Raw genomic sequence first — 19,526 nt, 5'->3', positions numbered from 1 at the left:
GCAAGGACTGGCAGCAAGGGGCACACAAGCACTTGCAGGAGTAAAAGTGCCAACACATTGACAAGAGTCGCAGAGATACAAGAACGGACGTCACGTCGGCAGTTCAGTACCTCAGTCTGTGGACATGAAGATCACCCAAATGACTTATGTCTTGCACTTATTTTGAACGTCACAAAAAGCTGCCGTCACCGTACCGTGTGCCAGAGGACGCCCGAGGGTCTCCTCACCACTGGGTGATCTGCCAACTTCTTAGTCGCGCGCACAGTAAAGCGAACAGCAGAGCGTGTGGCAGACCTCACGCGGCACCGACTGACAGGCGTGCTAACATGGACAACCCCGACAGAGCTCAGGCTCGGCTGTACGGACCACCGCAGCCCACCAGCTCATTTACTCCACTCTGCTAGCAAACACTCTGATTTTAGACTTTTTTTATTATACAAGATTTTAACAAACATTTCCTTGCAAATGTCGGACTCAAATTCACATAAAGGAGGCTACACTTGCCCTGCCAGGTCTTTCTTGTCGAGACCACAGCAGAGCCGTCTTCTTGCCGTCTCTTTGCAATGCACAACTGTATTTAACCAGCAAAAAATTAAAGAGCACAACTTTCCTAAAGTAGTGGCACTGCCATCAAACTAAACACGTCTGACACCAAGGTAAAAACACAAAGAAACTCAGGGCTTACAATGCCAACGCTTTCCTTTCAAGTCTAAAACCTCCATAGAAAGTCTCAATGCACACAATGAGAAGGAGCACAAGTCGAGCGGCGCTCCCTCAACAAGCAGTCCAAACTGGGAAGACGCCAAGCATCTGCTGCAGCACACAAACCGCCACGCGCCAGGCTGGGGCTCAGTGCTGATTCTTGACCCCCGCCGGCTTGCCAGGCTTTTTCTCTTGCTGTCCTCCTCTTCCTGTCCCGGGGACGCCTCTGCCGCGGCCCCCAAAAACACCTGTGGGGAAAACAGAGAAGCAAAAATGAGAAAACCTGCTAGAGTTTCACTACACCAGACATGCCAGATTAAGGCCATCTTGCGTGCGGAGGTTTCACACTCCAAGACCCTGAATGCCCAGCTCGTCGTTTGTCACTTACAATGACAACAATGGGTCCTTTATTATCTGTGAAACAAAGGAGGTCACTTGGAGGGAATTCAGGGGGTGAGATCCTTTAACCCCTTAGAGGAGTGCACATCACTGAGGATCTCTCGTGGTCTCATGAACTTGAAACATCACACTGTAAGACTTTATACTGATTTCATTCACATAATCTTAGGGAGTCTGGGGCGGTCATTACTGCCAGCCGTGCAGGTCGACTCGGGCAGAGCCTGGAAGTGCAATGCGGTCCTAACAATAGAAGGAGCTCACGTGTTTTAGAAGACTTGCTCGTCTGTCTGAAGTCTTGGGCTTGTCGTACATCACAATAGAAGTGGAAAAGAAAAAGCTTTGAGAGCTCGCCATTCCTATGAGGCCTGCGTAGAGGTGCCAGCGCCTTTGGGCGTCTTTCACCTCCTGCAATTTCTAGTCATGGGATCTGACATCTTCAAGGCCTCTGACTAGAAGTCCTGTAATGCGCCACCAGCTTGAGGTGGGCTCAACAGGAAGTCCCAGTGGAGAGCAGACAGGCTCATAATGACAGATCACAAAGCGCCGAGGTGTGCGGTTAAAATAGAACACTTTGGTTCTGTTTATCATCCATCACGACACGAGAAAACTGAAGAAAGGCCTTTCCATCGGCTCGGACCCCACACACCCCAAGAACAGCCCCTCAGCCATCCCATACGGTCCTCTGCTTGGTCTGTGGTCAAGACTCCACTATGTACAGGCCATGTCACATCTGATGACGCTGGCAGCGATTTTACATGATCTCAGTGGGTAGCGCACTCCCATGAAGCAGCCAGGCGTGTAACACGTCAGGCCCAGCGACTCGCTCCAGGGTCAGACTGTGTGTGCTCGAGACTGGACAGCCAATGAAAGCTCATCTGGAAGTACAATGCGGCAGTGAGGAAATAGGAAACATTAGTGATCTGCACCTCACGCAAACGAGAGAAGTCTCGCCACAATTGAATGGGTTTGGAAGGCCTGAAATCACCTCTGAACCCCCATATAGCATGGGCTCCGTCAAGCAGCACGTTATTAGGCATCAGAAAATGGGGCGAAGGCGGGCTGTGCTGGAAGGCTGGCACACAATTGCTAAATGTGACATGGCCAGCAATTTTTAGTCATTAAAACTGACATGCAAGGTCAGCAACTGCAGGTGGTAAATGTGACCTTCCCCATGACTAGAAGTCGTGTAATGTGACACTGGCTTAAGAAGCCACACTGCCTACTTATCGTGACTGACCGCCTGGCACTCTGAAGGTCACTTGCTCAATCCACGTCTGTGCGATTTTATACTTTACACATTTATTGACGCTATGTCAACTGATCGTGTGTATCCGCTATTGCAATTCTGAGCCTTTTGAACTCCGTAGCATTCATTACACAGTGAGGTATGGGCACCGTTGAAGTCAAATGAACCTTCAGGTGGACTGGTGGGTGACAGCAGCAGGTCAGTCAGTCAGAGTTAGCGTACCGCCACTCACGTCAGCAGCTCTTCTTCTTCCTCATTCCACGGTTTGGACTCTGTTATTAACACACACTCATTAACCAGATTATTGTGTTCACATAATACGTCACATTAAGTGTGCTGGGAGTGAAACAGGGGTCCACGGCTGCAACTAAAGACCAGTTTGATAACTGAATGAGCTGTCGATTTTGTAGACTAATCAATTAGCTGGACTGTTAAATAATTATAAAAAAAAATGTTCAAAGATTTATTTTAATTAAAACACAACATGCATAAAATGGAACATTTCTCCAAAAAACACAAGTTTTGTATAAAATTTGCAGAAAGTATTAAAAAAACTGAACTACTTGTGGCTATTTTAAACATAATACAGGTTTTTATAAAACATTTATTAACAACACTAACACTTAAACGTAAGACGTTCTGCACTCGCGCTAACGTTATCGTGTTGACGCGCTCTTCTCATAGCACTGCATGCTTCAGCACGGACAGACAAATAACTACAACCCTCCACAGAGAAACTCAAGGCAGAATCACCATGTGAAGTCATCTCTGAGTGTTGCTCTCCAAACTTCTGTTCATTACAGAGCCGGGTGACGTGTGGCGGTCGATAAATAAAACTCTGACCCACCAGTATCGCCACGTTTATCACAACAGTGAGGTTCAGATTAGGGTTTCACTCACTTTAAAGATTACCTAGCCCAGTGTTACAGATGGAATAGACAAGAAACTTGCTACACTCTAAAGCAGGGGTCTCAAACTCCGCTCCTGGGGGCCGCAGGTTTTCAGTCTCACCCTTTTCTTAAGCAGTGACCTCTTTTTGCTGCTAATTCACTTCTTTTGAATTCTTTTGAATTGATTTGCTCTTGAAGACTCAGAGCCCTTCACGGTTTCTTTTCCCTTAAATTAGCAGTCAAGCAGGAATGAGACACAAAATGAGCTAAAACAGGAGCAGCAAACTGTGACCATCACAAAATATCTGAAAATAAAGAAAGGTGAGGGTCTCAGGACTGCGGACGTGCTAATCAATCATTTCAGAAATGTCTGCTATGGCACAATGAGAGCAGCGACAAGCCATGGGACTAAAGAACAAGTTTAATGAACAACAAGAAGGAACTGCTTGGAGTGAAAATAGTTGGTGTTTGAGGCCCTGACTTAGGTGGTCTTCTCTTGGCTCACTCAGATCACGTTTCATTTTTGTTTGGGTGCCATTTAAGGAAAGAAATGCATCAACTCAGATGAACAATCTTATAAAAAAAAAAAAAAACTCATTTAAAGTCAATTCAGAAGAAGTTAATTAACAGTAAAAAAAACAGGTCACTCATTAAGAAAAGGGTTTGAATGAAAACCTGCAGCCATTGTGGCCCCCCAGGACTGGAGTTTGCGACCCCTGCTCTAAAGTATGATTTATTATCAACAAATAACACACTGAAGAGAACATTTCCAAGAATGAAGTACACTCACAGTGTGGCTTACGTATTCAGCATTAAAGTGAAGTCTACGATAAGAGACGGTTTACTGGCAAAGGCTTCACGTAAATATCAGCAGCAACGTCTGAAATGAGTTCTGCACAACGAACTTCACTGTCGTCGGCTGAAGTGTCCGCACTACAACAAGAGCTTCATTTGTGTGGCCCTCCGGCCTTCCTTTCCTATGTGATATTCGGGGTCTAATTTCACTGACAGTCCGTATCTTTTTGGCTGATGGTTCTTTTTTGTGTGCATGTCTGCCAAACCTTTTACCGCCTCAGTCTTTAGCACATTTTCTTGCAGCGCACTCACCATCCTGGTGTGCTGCATGTCATTTGCTGCTGGGAGTGTGCGGTTCAGATTGGTCACGTTAGGTACTGTGAGGTCCCGACACAAAACCTCTCATCTGCTAAGCCAGGCTTGCTCGTCATCACGTCTTTCTCCCGATTGTGTAAAACTGGCAGAGTTAGCTGAAGTCCAATAGCAAACTGCGGTCAGTTTTCCCACTCAGACAGGGACTTTTGTTTCTTCACTAATGTTAGGTTATAAATCAAATCTTAAGTTACATCACGAAAACTGATGAATTTAAGACAAGGGCCGTTGTGCTCAAACTATACAGTGGACCCTTGACTTACGAATTCAATTTGTTCGCAAGGGCTGCTTGTAAGTCAAGACTATTTTTCCCATAAGAAATAATGGAAATACCCATAATGCGCTCCAAACCTCCCACAGCAACACTTACTTAACCTTTTCATAATAAAAAAGGGTTGTATAATGCGCCTAATTTACCAAAACACCAATAATTTTTCTAATGTACTAACAAAAAAGTTATAAAAAGTGCCTAGCCTACCAGAAACAACAATTTCATTCTGTACTCGCCATTTATTTTTGACATCTTTGAGCTGCAGGAAGGGATGAGGAGGAGAATGAAACGGAAGGTGGTTATTGTTTAGAAGGAGCCTCTTTATGCAAATCTTTTCTTTGTAAAATTGTCGAGATGGTGGATTTCGACATACTGTACATATTAGCGAGATCAGTCATGAACGCCACTCTCATATTTCCGCACAATGTCCTTCTTCGTTTCGATTGTGATCGCGGTTTCTCATGTTAATAATGACAGTAGTCGAGCACGCAGTTCAAAGCTGGCCGTGTTGTGAACTGCTGTAATAATAGACTCCAAAGCAAGCCGGTGCTGACTTAGCCTGATGACATCATCATGTGCCACGCCAGCCTGCCAGCGACCATCCCTTAACAATCGCTTTCTTTACCTTCGTTACCTTCTCTTCCTTCCTCAGCAATTATGCGTCTTGCTTGCCATGGTCTTAGTGAATTATATATATATAGATAATCACTGCACTGACCAAACCTACGTCCACAAACACATGTATCTGGGCTCCGACTGACGCTTACGAACGCTCTCGGCTGTTTGTTTACAATCGCACAAGCGGATACACGTGACCGCATTCGGGTCGTAACGCAAGATGTTGGTCGTAAATCAAGTTGTTCGCATGTCAGGCCGGTCGTATGTCAAGGGTCCACATCTGGAGTGCTGTGTACAGTTGTGTTCACCACGGTACAAGACAGACATAGCAGCACTTGAAGCTGTGCAGAGACCACCAGCCAGGACCACCCCAGGACTTGAGGACATGCCCTACAGTGACAGATGCTTTAGTCTGAGCAGAGGAGACTGCGTGTGGACCTCACCCAGGTCTTTAAAATCCTCAAAGGCTTGGATAAAGTTGGCCCAGTGACGTTCTTTCATCTTAAAGGTGACTCAAGGACATCAATGGAAATTAAGGCATTTAAAATGAAGACAGGAAGCACTTCTGTACACAGAGTTGTGGGACTCTGTAACAAACTACTGGGACACGGCGTTGAAGAAGAAACATCTGGATGAGATCTTAGGGGGCTTAGCTATTAGTGGAGCAAACAGGCTTGTTGGACTGAATGGTCTCGTCTTGTTTGTCAAATTTCTTATGTTCTGCCAACTTCTTTGTAATCAGACACACGCCAACATTACACGTGTTTGCAAGCACCACAATTCACAAGAGTAACTGTGTCAAAAAAATACTAGTGACATTCTGAATGGCTAACGACACCCATTTTAGTCGCCTATCATGAAATTCTTTTGCATTTGCAGTTTGACTCCTTACTTCAAACCGACAGTCGTCATGCCTAGCCATGCAAACTCTGTCTTCGCAGATCTGTATCACATGATGCTGACAGGCTGACATCGAGTCTACCTTCTCCTTTTCAAAAGTTTGTGTGTTAGCGTTGTGCAGACCCTCACATCTCGAATGTTTCGTTTTTCCTGTGTTCTCCCCGTATGCCAATATTCAAATGTGTTGCCAGCTAAATGAATTAGTGATGCAAACTGTGCGCCACAACGTATTCTGCCTAATGACATAACCAACTAATCAATCAAAGTGATTCACTATCTGACAAGAGCGATTAGCTGTTACAGCCCTACAAACATCCAGCTGCTCCAAGTCACATCCTGCCAGTCTTGCATCCTTCTTTGCTTTGCTGTGCAGTGACTGAATTTATCACTACGTATTTGAGCAAACTTAAACGGCTCCATAACTGGTGGACAAAGTCAAGGTAACTGGAGAAGTAGCACAAGTTTATATGTACATTTCTTAACTACATGTTGCTGTAGGAGGAGTCTGCCATGTTGGACGGCTTGGCAGGTGAGAGTTCACTCTGTACAAGAAGGGTGAAGGCCTGGTGTGTCCTGTCAGACCCCAAATGTACCTCATCTTACTGCCACCTACAAGCCTGCTATTGACGACAGCAGCTCCAGGTTACCCAAGTCAGAAGTCGTGTGTGCGTACTTGGGGTCTTTTTTTGTGAGCTTCTGTAAATTTGTAGGGAGGGATTGGTGAATACGGAAGATACAGGGGGGGCCCATATTTATGTATATGATTGAAAAGGCATTACTGTCAGGAATCCACCAATGTCGTGATCAAGTAACATAATGGAACACGAACATTAAGAACCAATGCGCCATCCTGATCCATATACGCCTGAAGATGAGGAGCAACGTTGTCTCAGGCGGCTTGGCACATCTGTACTGGTATCCTCTGCACGTAGCTCAGCCACATTGACACGCTTTGCCATGGTGGAGTCAAATCGGGAGACCAAGCTGGCCATTCCACAGGCCCACGTCAGCCAATCCAGTGTTGAAGGAATGTTTTGTTCAACCACTGGTACACTGGCTTGGCGTAGTGTGGCGGTGCCCCATCTTGCTGCCACCACAGATCATCAGTGTCCGGTCATCACATTCTCAGGCTACATTGTGATGCCATTTTCAAAACTTTTTGCACAGCAGTTTTAAACGCTACAGCCTGTGAAACGTCATATACATAAATATGGGCCTCCTGTAGATAAAATAAAGGGAATCTGGCATTGGGGTTAAAAGTGTAATCTAATCGAACGGGCTACCATTAGCGGCCTTTCTGTATTAAGAACTTCCTAGTTAAGTAACAGATGAAAGAGGCGTCGCACATTACATACAAATGGAGGCCTGCGGGTTTATATAGCAATACAAAAGTGATATTCGGGGAAACTGGTTGTGGGTTTTCTGATGGCCCAGAAACTCATTTATTATTTTTCCCCACATTTAAAACAATAGGAAACAACTTCTTAATATCCAAATTTTGGTTTTCCATTTTCAGAAATGTTTTTTTTCCTGCCTTGCGCCTGTGTTGGCTGGGATTGGCTCCAGCAGACCCCCCATGACCCAGTGTTAGGATATAGCGGGTTGGATAATGGATAGATGGATTTGATAATAAGGGACGACAGCCTGATAAAGCTTTTCCATGATGAGTGTATTGCATGAAATGAGATGCGAGGCTCCTCAACTGCTGCATTCTACACAAACAGAGAGATTTTCTTCACACAGAGAACCACAGAAGAAATGGCCAAGTCATGTGCTGAAGACTTAGGAGAACTTGAAAGCTTGAGAGAATATTTGAGAAATGAGAACTTGCTCGGCTCCCAGGACTGTCCTCGTCTAAACTGCTCTGGTGTTGGATGTTGGACTCATGCAGTACTTTACAGTAGTAGAACAGAGTTGCCAACCTAAACAGGGGGGTTCTCACCTCGTCCAGCTACTCCACCTCCACGACCCTTCTGCTGCATTTTGTTAGGCTGCATACCGCCGCGGCCACGGCCTTTCGACACAACCTCCTCTTTCACCATATCAATGATTTCGTCTGGAATACGCAGGTACTTAATGGTGCTTCCTCGAATGTAACACTCCGGCATCCTCCAGAACTTATCGCCATCCTACAGAGAGAGACACAAACACAAAAGTGTTGTCAGAACAAAAACCCAGACAAAGGGTTAAAAATTAACCAACTTTCAGTTTTATATCCACAATACAGGTCACCTGCCTAATACTGTGTAGGTCCCCCAAGTGCCAAGAAAACACCACAGGACACCTTCAGCGGGTCAGAGCCATCTGCACCAACATGTTCGCAGCAGATCCTGTCAAGTCCTGCAGACTGTGAGGTTTGGCATCAGTGGACCAGACTTGCTTTTCCAGCTGATCCCACAGCTGCTCACTCGGGTTGAGATCTGGGGATTCTAAAGGCCGAGTCAACACCTTGATCTTTTTTTTTTTTTTTTTTGGGGTCATGTTCCTCAAATCACTCCTAAACACTCTGTGTAATGGGGCAGAGTGCATTATTCTGCTGAAAGAGGTCATTACCATGAAGGTGTGTACATGGTCTACAACAATCTTTAGGTAGGTGTCAAAGTGACATCCAGGACCCAACGCTGCTCAGAGCATCACACGGTCTCTGCAAGCCTTCTTCCCATAGTGCATCCTGCTTCAATCTTCATTCTTCTAAAATGACCTAAAAAAAATCATGCGATTCAACAGACCAGGCCACCTTCTTCAACTGCTCCATGGTTCAGTTCTGAGGCTCACATGCCCATTATATTGGCTTTCAATAGTAAACAGGGGTTGGCCTGGGCACTCTGACCAAACAGCAGCCATGCAGCAAGCTGTGACGCACCGTGTGTTCGGATACCTCCCTGTCACGGCCAGCATTAAGATCTTCAGCCATGTGAGCCACAGTAGCTCCTTCGGTGGGATCGGACCAGAAGGTCCTCCCTGTCACGCCCTTAGCTCCCTACCTGCATCACTGAACCTGATGCAAGCCTGTGATCCGGTCGTTGACCCTGTCCCCCCCATACTGCTCAAGACCTGCCATTGGGGAGATGTTCTGAGCCAGTCCTCTGGCCAACACATCACCTTCAAGTACTGGCGGCACACTCGCTGCCTACTATATGCCACCCTGGGCAGGTGTAGTAGTAGTAGTAGTAGTTTATTTATATAGCGCCCTTCACAGACAAGAGGTCACAGAGCGCTGAACAGCAAATACAGAATAAATACAAACACAAAATACAAATAAATAAACAAACTGGAACTATTTAGCACTAATTAAAAGCTTGTTTAAAAAGAAATGTTTTTAGTTGTTTTTTAAAAGAATCGACAGACTCGACTCCACGCAGACAACAAGGCAAGCTGTTCCATAGTCTTGGTGCCACAGACTGAAAGGCACGATCCCCACGGGTTTTTAGCCGAGTGCGTGGGTCAACTAAAAGGCCCTGTTGACCAGATCTTAGAGTCCGGCAAACTGTATGGCGTTGGAGCAGGCTGGTTAGGTACTCAGGGGCCTGTCCATGCAAAGCTCTGAAAGTGAGTACCAAAATTTTAAAATGAATTCTATAAAACACTGGGAGCCAGTGCAGTGTGTGCAGAATGGGAGTGATGTGATCATCCTGGCCAGCACGAGTTAGGAGCCTGGCAGCTGCATTTTGAACTAACTGAAGGCGTGACAGAGAGGACTTGCTCAGACCTGTAAAGAGAGCATTACAGTAATCAAGCCGTGAAGAGATAACAGAATGAATAAGCATCTCCAATTCTGATTTAGAAACAACATTTCTTAGTTTTGAAAGATTTCTTAAATGAAAGAAACACGAGCGGCTGACTGACCGTACATACTCATCAAGTGTCAGGGACTGGTCAAAAATAACCCCAAGGTTACGTAGACTCGACTTAATAACAGGAGAGACAGAAGATAATTTTAAACTGATCTCAGAATGAAGAACAGGAGGAGCAACAATTAGTACCTCAGTTTTTCCTGAATTCAACTGCAGGTAATTACTACTGAGCCAGTTGTTAACCTCAGACAGACAATCAACTAAAGTGACCAAAGTATTAATTTGGTTAGGCTTAAATGAAAAATAGAGCTGTATATCATCTGCATACAGATGATACGAGATGTCTTTGAAAGAGTTAAGAATCTGTGATAAGGGAAGAATATATAAAGAGAAAAGTACAGGTCCAAGAACCGATCCCTGTGGCACTCCACATGTCAAAGGAGCAGAGTCAGATGAAAAACCAGCCAGACCGACTGAGAAACTCCTATTTGTCAAATAAGAGGAGAACCAGTCCAAAGCAGAGACAGAGACACCTAACAGCTCTAATCTATTAATTAAGATCTGATGGTCTACCGTATCAAAAGCTGCGGTAAGATCTAACAGTATAAGTACAGAGCACCTGCCTGCATCAGCAGCAATTAAAAGATCATTAAAAACTTAGGTGAGGTGTGTCATCGTGATGAGATATTTACATCACCTGGCAGCAGTTTTAAGGTTGTGGCTGATTGGTGTGCACTCAATAAACAGGTTTCATTATTCCTGGTTATCTCTGGGTGCTGAACTCAATTTTACAAAACATTTTTTAGCTTTCAATTTTAAGTTGTTTTCATACTGTAATTTATATTAATAAGTGAATGTAAATATTTTCTGCCATCCCTTGTGGAAAAGGTGTTGTCATTTCTATGTGTTGTGACCGAAATGTGTAAATCACCCTAAACGAAAGTCAGTAAAGTACACTTTAGTCAGGTTGGAATTGTCTGATTTGGAACTTTAAAATAAAGGAAAAATGTGACCTTGTCCCAAACATGGAGGGCACAATTTACAATGGGATGTCAATTTACCACTAATAAAAATATATATATATAAAAATATATATATATAATATATATATATATATATAAATATATATATATATATATATATATATATATATATATATATATATATATATATATATATAAATATATATATATATATATATAAATATATATATATATATATAATATATATATATATATATATATATATATATATATATATATATATATATATATATATATATATATATATATATATATAGTATAAAAGGAAATCCTGGGACGAGACTCTCTCAGAGATAATTTCAACTCCCACGAGATCATTTCAGGTTCCACCCTCCTCTCAAACATTTACAACCACACCCTCGGTCCAATCACTTCTCATTCGCGTGAATGCTATGGTCAGACACAGCTCCTGCTCGCTCGGCAATAAAAGACAAAGAGTAGAAGACAAAGTAGAACGCCAAAAAATTCAAAAACGCTGGCGTGATACACATGCAGAGCAGGTTAGAAAGTCTCAAAAAACTGACAGTGACGATCACATTAACGCTAAGAAACGGAAATTATTACTCCGTGAAATAACAGAACAGCAAAAAGAGATTGAATATATGGAAATAGGTGATATGACAGAAGTGTGTAGATAATGTTCAGATTTAAACTTTAAGTCGGAGACTTGTAGATCATCTAATTCATGTTGCCATCAGTGAAAAATAGTGTTGCCTCCTAATGAAGGAGAATTAAAAGATTTGTTATTTGGTGAAAGTGAAATCCACATACACAAGTAGCAGAGACATGAAGAGGCTGGCTGGTGGGTAGCGCAGACCGGGGGGTTGGCAAGTGAAGCGAGCAGGGGGTGAAAATATATACACACACACGCTCGCACGCAATACCAAGTTTATTTTTCTAATTTTAGCCCACTTAATATCAAATCTATTTAGAAGTTTGTTTTTAAATGTAGCTTACATTGCAAGAGGGCTACATGAAATGTTCAGTCCGTTTGTCCAGTCATTTAAGTGTTGTATCTGTCGGCAATCCCGCACCTGAAAAGGTTCTTTCAGACAACCACAGCATTTACGCCATCTAGGAGGTGGGATTTCCTGGTCTTCACTTCACACAAGTACGTGAACCAAAATGGAGCAGCTCTGCCGAGGCACACTCCCACTAACACAGATATTCCTCCTCTTGGTCACACCACAAGCGTGACAGGGTGTTGCCATGCAGGACTAGCAGGAAGAGCCGTAGAATGTGAACGGACTGAAAAGTCAGCCAAGTACTACATTCCTTATGCCAGGAAAATGTCAGACTTCCTGGAGTTTGAATATGTCTGCCTTCGGTGTGTATAAATGATACTCTGAGGAAACCTTATACAAAGGTATTGTCCGTTTTACCTGCATTGTCATCTTTCTTTAATATTGTTCTTTATTAGTATGCTGCTGGAGTATGTGAATTTCCACTTGAGATTAATAAAGTATCTATTAGGACAAATTAGGAGAAAAAGAAAGAAAGCTACAATCCATGCCCTTCTCCCAAACCCAAATAATGTGTAAGACCGTACAGTAACAGTGTGTGTGCGCATCTTCAACTTGGGCTTAGCCAGTCTGTATCACTGAAGGCAGTCAGCAAACAGCATAAGCACCACGACGAGTACTCGAGGGTCCACATCAGTGACAGGCTGGTCTCGTCTCATAGCAAACAGGAACTACAGAAGAAAGGGCAGAGCAGACTCCTTTACCTCAATGTGGGTGGGCACGGACGCCACTTACATCTTCTACAGATCTGCGTTGGCCAGTGTGGTGTGCTGGGCCAGTAACACCACTTCAGGAAAGGCTCGGAGAATCAGCAAATGAATGAAAAAGGAACGTTCAGTTATGGGATGCACTCTGGACCACCTGGAGGTCCTAGCGAAGGGGAGAATGAAAATAAAATGGAACGCCATTGTGAACAATGCTGCACATCCTCTCTCCGACACCGACCACTTTCAGCCAATGGGTGTATATCAACAGCAATATGTCTGTACAGCTCCTCACTGGGATTGAGATTGCCAAGTCAGAAATGTTCTCTTTTTCCCTTTTTAGTCATACGGAGTGGAGTGGTGACCCTGAGGTAGGGATCTGCACTGGTAATTGGAAGGATGCCATTTCACATCCCATAAACACCCCAAGTGATTCTTCTCTGCTGGGCCCCTGAGCAAGGCCCTTAACCTGCACTTGCTTCATCCTGGGTAGGACGTTAATCTGCGTCCAAACCCACAAGTAGGCCCTCAAAACCTTCAGAACTGGCACCCCTGCCACCATATAAAGCCTCCCACTGTTCCATTCCATCTGAACTCGTCTGGTGCCGAGATGCCACCCATTGTATGGCTGCACTCGGGTCCTAATCTGGGATCCCGAGTTGGTTTGTCACGTGGTGGGTGCGGCAGTGCGCTGTATCAGAACACAGGCTCCTAACTTCTCTCACTCTCTTTTAGTCCTTCTGGTGTGTGCGTCTGTTAAAGGATAAATACGCCTCTGCCCATCTGTCTAACTACCAATCTACAGAGAACACTCTGGTTGTCGCACAGAACCCACCAATCCAACCAAAGACAACAATCAAACCTGTTTGACGGGCGAGTCGTGGACTAGCTGGGTATGTCAGAATAGACGACAGCAGCGCACCACCACCACCAGACAACTTGCTAAGGTTATCTAAATGAAGGCGACAACTGAAAATCACTAGAATAGTTGTCATCTAGTTGACATTGCATATGCAAGAACTCCATTATTCAACAGGCGATTCTCTACGGCAAATGCACAGGTTCAAGGCAGGCTCTGGAGGAGGTCTGGATGCAGGGAAGTCATCCTCGACAGACAGCTTTTGAAACAGCCTCATGATCCACCATATTTTACAAAAGGACATTCTGACTACAATACCAAAAAAAAAAAATCCACACACACATCATCTTATACTACAGATCAATCATCCCCCGACCACCAATTGATTTTAAAGCTCTAATCAGGAATGGATTGTCAGCCGCCATAAAAAAGAAATCCACACAGAAAAAAAAAACCCCACCAACCAATAGGTTGAGATATATGGATAATGACCAAGGAGATAAATCAGGACAGCAGTGCAAAGGGGCTGCAATGAAAACACTCCCACCCAAGAGCCCTCACACACGGTAACACGTACAAGGAGTCATCAGGAGTCTGGTAAGACGGCGTGTGGAGCTCTGATGCTCGAGAATTCAAACACCACCTCTATCACCATCACTATCTGAGGGAGGCTCAACACCAGCACTGCACTGACCAGTCTGCACATCACCACTGTGGAACAAGAAATTAGGACTGAAGACAGGAGGCGCTTGGAATTTCAAAAACAATCGAGCCATGCAGTTGAAGAAGCAGCCCTGACAACCTTCAAGAAGGATCTGGATGAGACATTGACACGGCTCAGCTATCAGCTAAACCAGGGGTAGGCAGGCAGGCAGTCAGTCCTTGAGGGCCGCAGTGGCTTCAGGTTTTTGTTCCAACCCAGTGGCTTCATTAGAAACCAATGATTGCCAATCTTAGACTTCATTTAATTTTAAGGCTTGTTAGTCTACAATGTTAGGTTCTTACTTTGTAGATTTATTCCTTTCCAAGGGTATCATCCAAATCATTTTCAGTCTGACAAATTTTCTATTAAGTGTTTTATTAAATCAAAAAGTGCATGATGAACACACATGGAAACAAGCTTGATGTAGAACTGCTAGTCGCTTTGTTATTTACATCTTATAAGGAGCCATTAACACTAGAATTACCAGAGCCTGCAAAAAAACTTATAGATCAGTCCCACATTAAATCGCTACAGCGCATCTTTATTTGAAAACAGTAGTGTCAGATTCAGGGCTGTGGAGTCGGAGTCGAGGAGTCGGAGACAATTTTGGGTACCTGGAGTCGGAGTCGGCAAAAAGTTAACCGACTCTGACTCCTACTAAATTTAAATGGGAGTTAAAAAAGTAAGTTGAAATGTCCCAATTCACAAACAGTCATAATGAACTACTTCTCTGCTGTAAGAATAAAGCCCAATGCATGCAGTGCATAATGTTACCACAAAACGAACATGTCAAGTAACCATAATGCATGCTTTTCATTGACTGTATGCGTCACTATATGGGATGTAATGCACAGCTAAGGTGCGGCACCACTTTCCATTGTGTCGTGTTCTACTGTTACAGAGAACTGTGAACCTAGCTGTAATACTACATGTTTCTTTATGTCACTGTATCTGGACAGTACTGTTATGAGTTTTATTCACATGTGCATGTTAACTGTGGCACACAGAGGCTCAGCAGTTAGAATTGCTGACCAAGCATTGGATTAGATAGCCAAAGACAACTGGAGGCTTGTATAGTCAGCTTAAACACAGGTTAGGGTATTTCTGTCCTCTATCAGCACAAACCTTCTTTCCTTCTTGGGAGAATGAGAATCGACATGTAAGCACTATGATATTTCTGTATTTTGTGGGAGAGGAATTCAGCCCTTGTTCGGAGACGGAGAAGACCAGCAGATGAAGCAAGAACCATATAAAAGGTCTGGACAGTGGCCAGACCCTTCGAGGCTGTGCCAACAATAGGTGTTGGAAACCCTCCCAGCGTAGGGACGGAAAAAATGGCTGACTGTGTTGATCCAGATTCCCACCTGGAAAAAGTCTGTCCATATGCCTCCCCGTCTGTAACTGCGTAAAACGTCAGTAAATGTAAGCTAAAAGATATTTTGTCTCATGTGATTCTTGTACCGCCGTAATCACTACGGGAGGGATATCGCCTTTTCTGGTATATTATGATATTGTTTAATTATTTAATAAGCCACAATATTAAAAGAACACATTTCCAAGAGAGCTAATGCCTCTGCAGGAAACACTAGCCTAAAGCCCCCCATACATTTACAGATGCACCGAGTCATCACGCGTCAAACGCCTGAAAAATCATCTGGTGTGTTCTCAGCTCCGTCGGCTCCGCTTCGCTATGCGCTAGTGAAGGGGCCGAAGGAGCCGAGAACGCAGATCTCCCTACCTGTCTCCAGCAGAGGCTTGTTCTGCTGATCAGCTGGCCGGTGAGTGACACAATGCACTAAACTTCCGGCTGGCTGACAGAGGAGACAGCCACTGCAGCAGACAGAGGCATCACATTACTTTGGATGGGGGCGGTAGTCGAGATTTTCGGCAAGCTGGGTCTGCCGTCCATGTGGACACCGCAATCTGCGGCCGCCAATCAATTGTGTTTGTCTTTAATCTGGCATTATAGTAGAGTGTTGGCTTCCTAGCCAGTAGTTCTGTGGTGAAATGACATGTATGTTGCCTTCCTTTCCTTCAATGGATGTAGAAAATACATTAGCATAGTATATACATACAGAGGAGTCGGGGAGTCGGAGTCGGAAGATTTATCTACCGACTCCACAGCCCTGGTCAGATTCGGGTAGGGTAGGATCGAGAACACAACTGAGAAAATGAAAAAGAAAAAAAAAAAAAAAAAAAAAACTAACCTTTACAAGTATCATACATTTACAGCGGCCGTTAAAGAATGAAATCAAATGTATGTTTTTAATCTAAAATAGTAAGAATAAAAGCAGCTGCCTTCTCAAAACGGACTCGTCAGGGATCGAACCTGTGAAGTTTTGATTACCAGTCAAGCGCCACAGAAGCAGTCGTAGTGAAAGAGTGTCAATGTCACACCCTTACGTGTGGTTTTTCTGCAGTTATATTTTTGGATAAAAGCGCATTTGTTCGGTTGTATGTGTAACTTTTGTGAAAGTGTTTCTTTCTTATTTGGACTTCGGGCTTCACACATTATACACTTCATGTCTACATGTTGTCAATTATTACTAAAACATAAAAAATGTTTCTTATTTAACGATGTGCGTCATAGATCGCTGTAGACACGGAACACACACAAAATGCAAGTGTTCCAAATAACGATCTAGTATTTATAAAAGGTGACATTTTGCTTGGCTTCTCACTCTACACAACTCTAAGCAACTGACACGCAGGTAAACAGACTTGAGCTGAGAAAACTGTGCGCATAGCTGGCTGCTTGCTGCTTATTGGCACATTTACAGGACAAAAGACGCAGACGGAGAGGTGCAAAGGGATTTAAGGTGGGACGAATTTATGAGTTTTTTCATAGGCTCTGGTAATTCTAGTGTTAACACACTGAATGCAGCTGTTCAAGATTGATATAAGCAATTAAGGGAAGGGAAACTTAACAAGCGAGACCACGAAAATGAAGCATCAAACTATTACTTAAGCAATAAGGGCTTCATCATCAGCAATAACTAACTGCTCATTAAGAAACTGTGATGGAATAAAAACATGCAGCCACTGCGGCTCTCCAGGACCGACATCGCCTACCCCGTGCCAAACAATTCAGCTTGGCGGAGTGAAGGGTCTCCTCTTGTGTTCTCATGAATGTGTACATCCCAAGAACGTAGGAACTGTTGCTGGAGACTGAAGCAGAACTGACGTAAAGGGTTACTAACCTCACATACTAGCAGTAGGCCGCCTGCTCCACCAGACTTGGAGGACCCGTTTGGATGAGTTGCACTCCAATCAAAGACACCTGCAGTGAAACCATTACCTCCTCCACACCCAGTACTACAAGGAGCACTCCGTGTTCACCTATTAGTGTCTGACCAAACCCGAGTCCAACTCCACATTTACAATTAGATCAGGACACCACCATCAAAAGCAGAATCATCAGCACAAGCTGCTCACAGACCTCGGGCCACATCAGAGTAGGTGTTGTGGAGAAAATCAGCAGCTTTCATTTTCATGAAGTAACCGTCACAGATGCTGTGAAAAAGACACAAAGGCTCGCCGAGTACTTTACTGCTGCAGACATGTCCACATCTGTGCTCCCCAATTTGTAAAAGGCACACCGAGGATATGGGGCACCTGTTCAGTCCAGAGCCACTACAGACTGCACAGAATGAAGGCACCCAACGCCATCCTGTTACAGTATCCTCACAGACCTGCGCCATCCTACACAGTTGCTCTTCTCCCTAATCTGATCTGGCTAACAGTACAGGAGCAGCCTCAACGTATTTGGAGCTTTTATCAAGTGGTAATAAGATTACTCAAAAGTCATTTGTACTGACGACACTGTGATTCTCTTTTGTATATTTCATACCAGCCATCCCCTGCAGCTTCGCCCACGTGGTAGTGAAACACAATAAACTTTAAAAAGATCAGTAAACTGACAGGTACCACTAGCTAAGTGTGAGTGAGGAGGGTCCTGCGTGGCTCCCCACTCCTGATGTCACGCTTCCCCCTCCCCTCGACCTGCAGCCTTCATTTCGGATTAGCGTCAATACATCACTCCTGCAAGCCTCAATATATCACTCCTGCAAACGTACTGTGATGAGAGAAGTCTCAAAATCAACCAGAACATTCAATTAAATTATAGAAAGAAAAAAAAAACGAATGTAAATCCGTGAAGTAGTCCTGTCATGAACAGCAGATAGACACTTTGGATTTTATATATGTATATATACCATCACACCTCTAGGAGCTCATTGGACATCCCATTCCATAATAATGGACATTAATATGAAGCCATCAGCATCCCAATTCACAGCAGACGTGATCAACAGGGTTGAGGTCAGGACTTTGTGCATGCCAGCGGAGTTGGACCTGGCTTTGTGCACAGGGACGCAGTCATGCTAGAACAGAAAATGGCCTTCCCCAAACTGCTGCCACCAAGCTGCACGTGCACAATTGTCTGAAATGTCTTTGTCTCCAGTTCTGATGTCACTACACTGGTTACCTGTGTCATTCAGGATTGACTTTAAAATTCTACTTATGGTTGATAAAGCCTTAAATAATCTGCGCCATCTTATATATTGGAATGTCTGACACCTTATATTCCAAATCGTAACCTTAGATCCTCAAATGAGTGTCTCCTTAGAATTCCCTAAAGCTAAACTTAAAAGAAGTGGTGAGGCGGGCGGCCTTCTGCTGTTATGCACCTAAAATCTGGAATGTGCTGAAAACACATTACTTTAACATGGCCTTCTCATAACTTCACTTTTTTTTTTTATTATTAATTTTATTACAATCCATACAAAGCAATCAAGTTTTCACAAAAAGAAAAATTGAATTAAGAACTTTAACTTAATCCTGGTACTCTGTATGTTCAATTCATCATAACTATTCATGGTGGCTCTAAAATCCGTACTGACCCTTACTCTCTCTTCTGTTTCTTTTTCTGTTTTTTTTGTGGTGGCAGCCTGCGCCACTACCACCTACTCAAAGCATCATGATGCTGTAACATTGATGGACTGAAAGCCAGAAGTCTACGTGACCATCATCATCATCAAGTCCTTCCGTGAGAACCCTAAATCCAAAGAGGACTGTTTCATTTATGTTAGGTAGAATGCCCAGAGGGGACTGGTCAGGTGGTCTCTTGGTCTGGAATTCCTACAGATTTTTTTTTTCTCCAGCCATCTGGAGTTTTTTTTTTTTTGTTTTTTCTGTCCACCCTGGCCA

General features: G+C 43.8%; 1 protein-coding gene across 1 annotated transcript in view; it reads right to left on the bottom strand.

Annotated features, from left to right (window-relative positions):
- Window positions 1-411: 411 nt before the first annotated feature.
- Window positions 412-19,526, bottom strand: part of lsm4 (LSM4 homolog, U6 small nuclear RNA and mRNA degradation associated) — a 45,343-nt gene continuing 26,228 nt past the window's right edge. Inside the window, exons 4-5 of the mRNA XM_039767197.1 lie at window positions 8,136-8,322; window positions 412-950 (exon numbers count right to left, since the gene is read on the bottom strand). Coding sequence (XP_039623131.1) covers window positions 850-950; window positions 8,136-8,322 — 288 coding nt within the window. The 3' untranslated portion in view covers window positions 412-849. The remainder of the gene's footprint in view (window positions 951-8,135; window positions 8,323-19,526) is intronic.

The sequence above is a fragment of the Polypterus senegalus genome, chromosome 10 (assembly GCF_016835505.1).
Source record: "Polypterus senegalus isolate Bchr_013 chromosome 10, ASM1683550v1, whole genome shotgun sequence".
Classification (NCBI taxonomy): domain Eukaryota; kingdom Metazoa; phylum Chordata; class Cladistia; order Polypteriformes; family Polypteridae; genus Polypterus; species Polypterus senegalus.
This window is presented reverse-complemented; position numbering and strand designations above follow the sequence as displayed.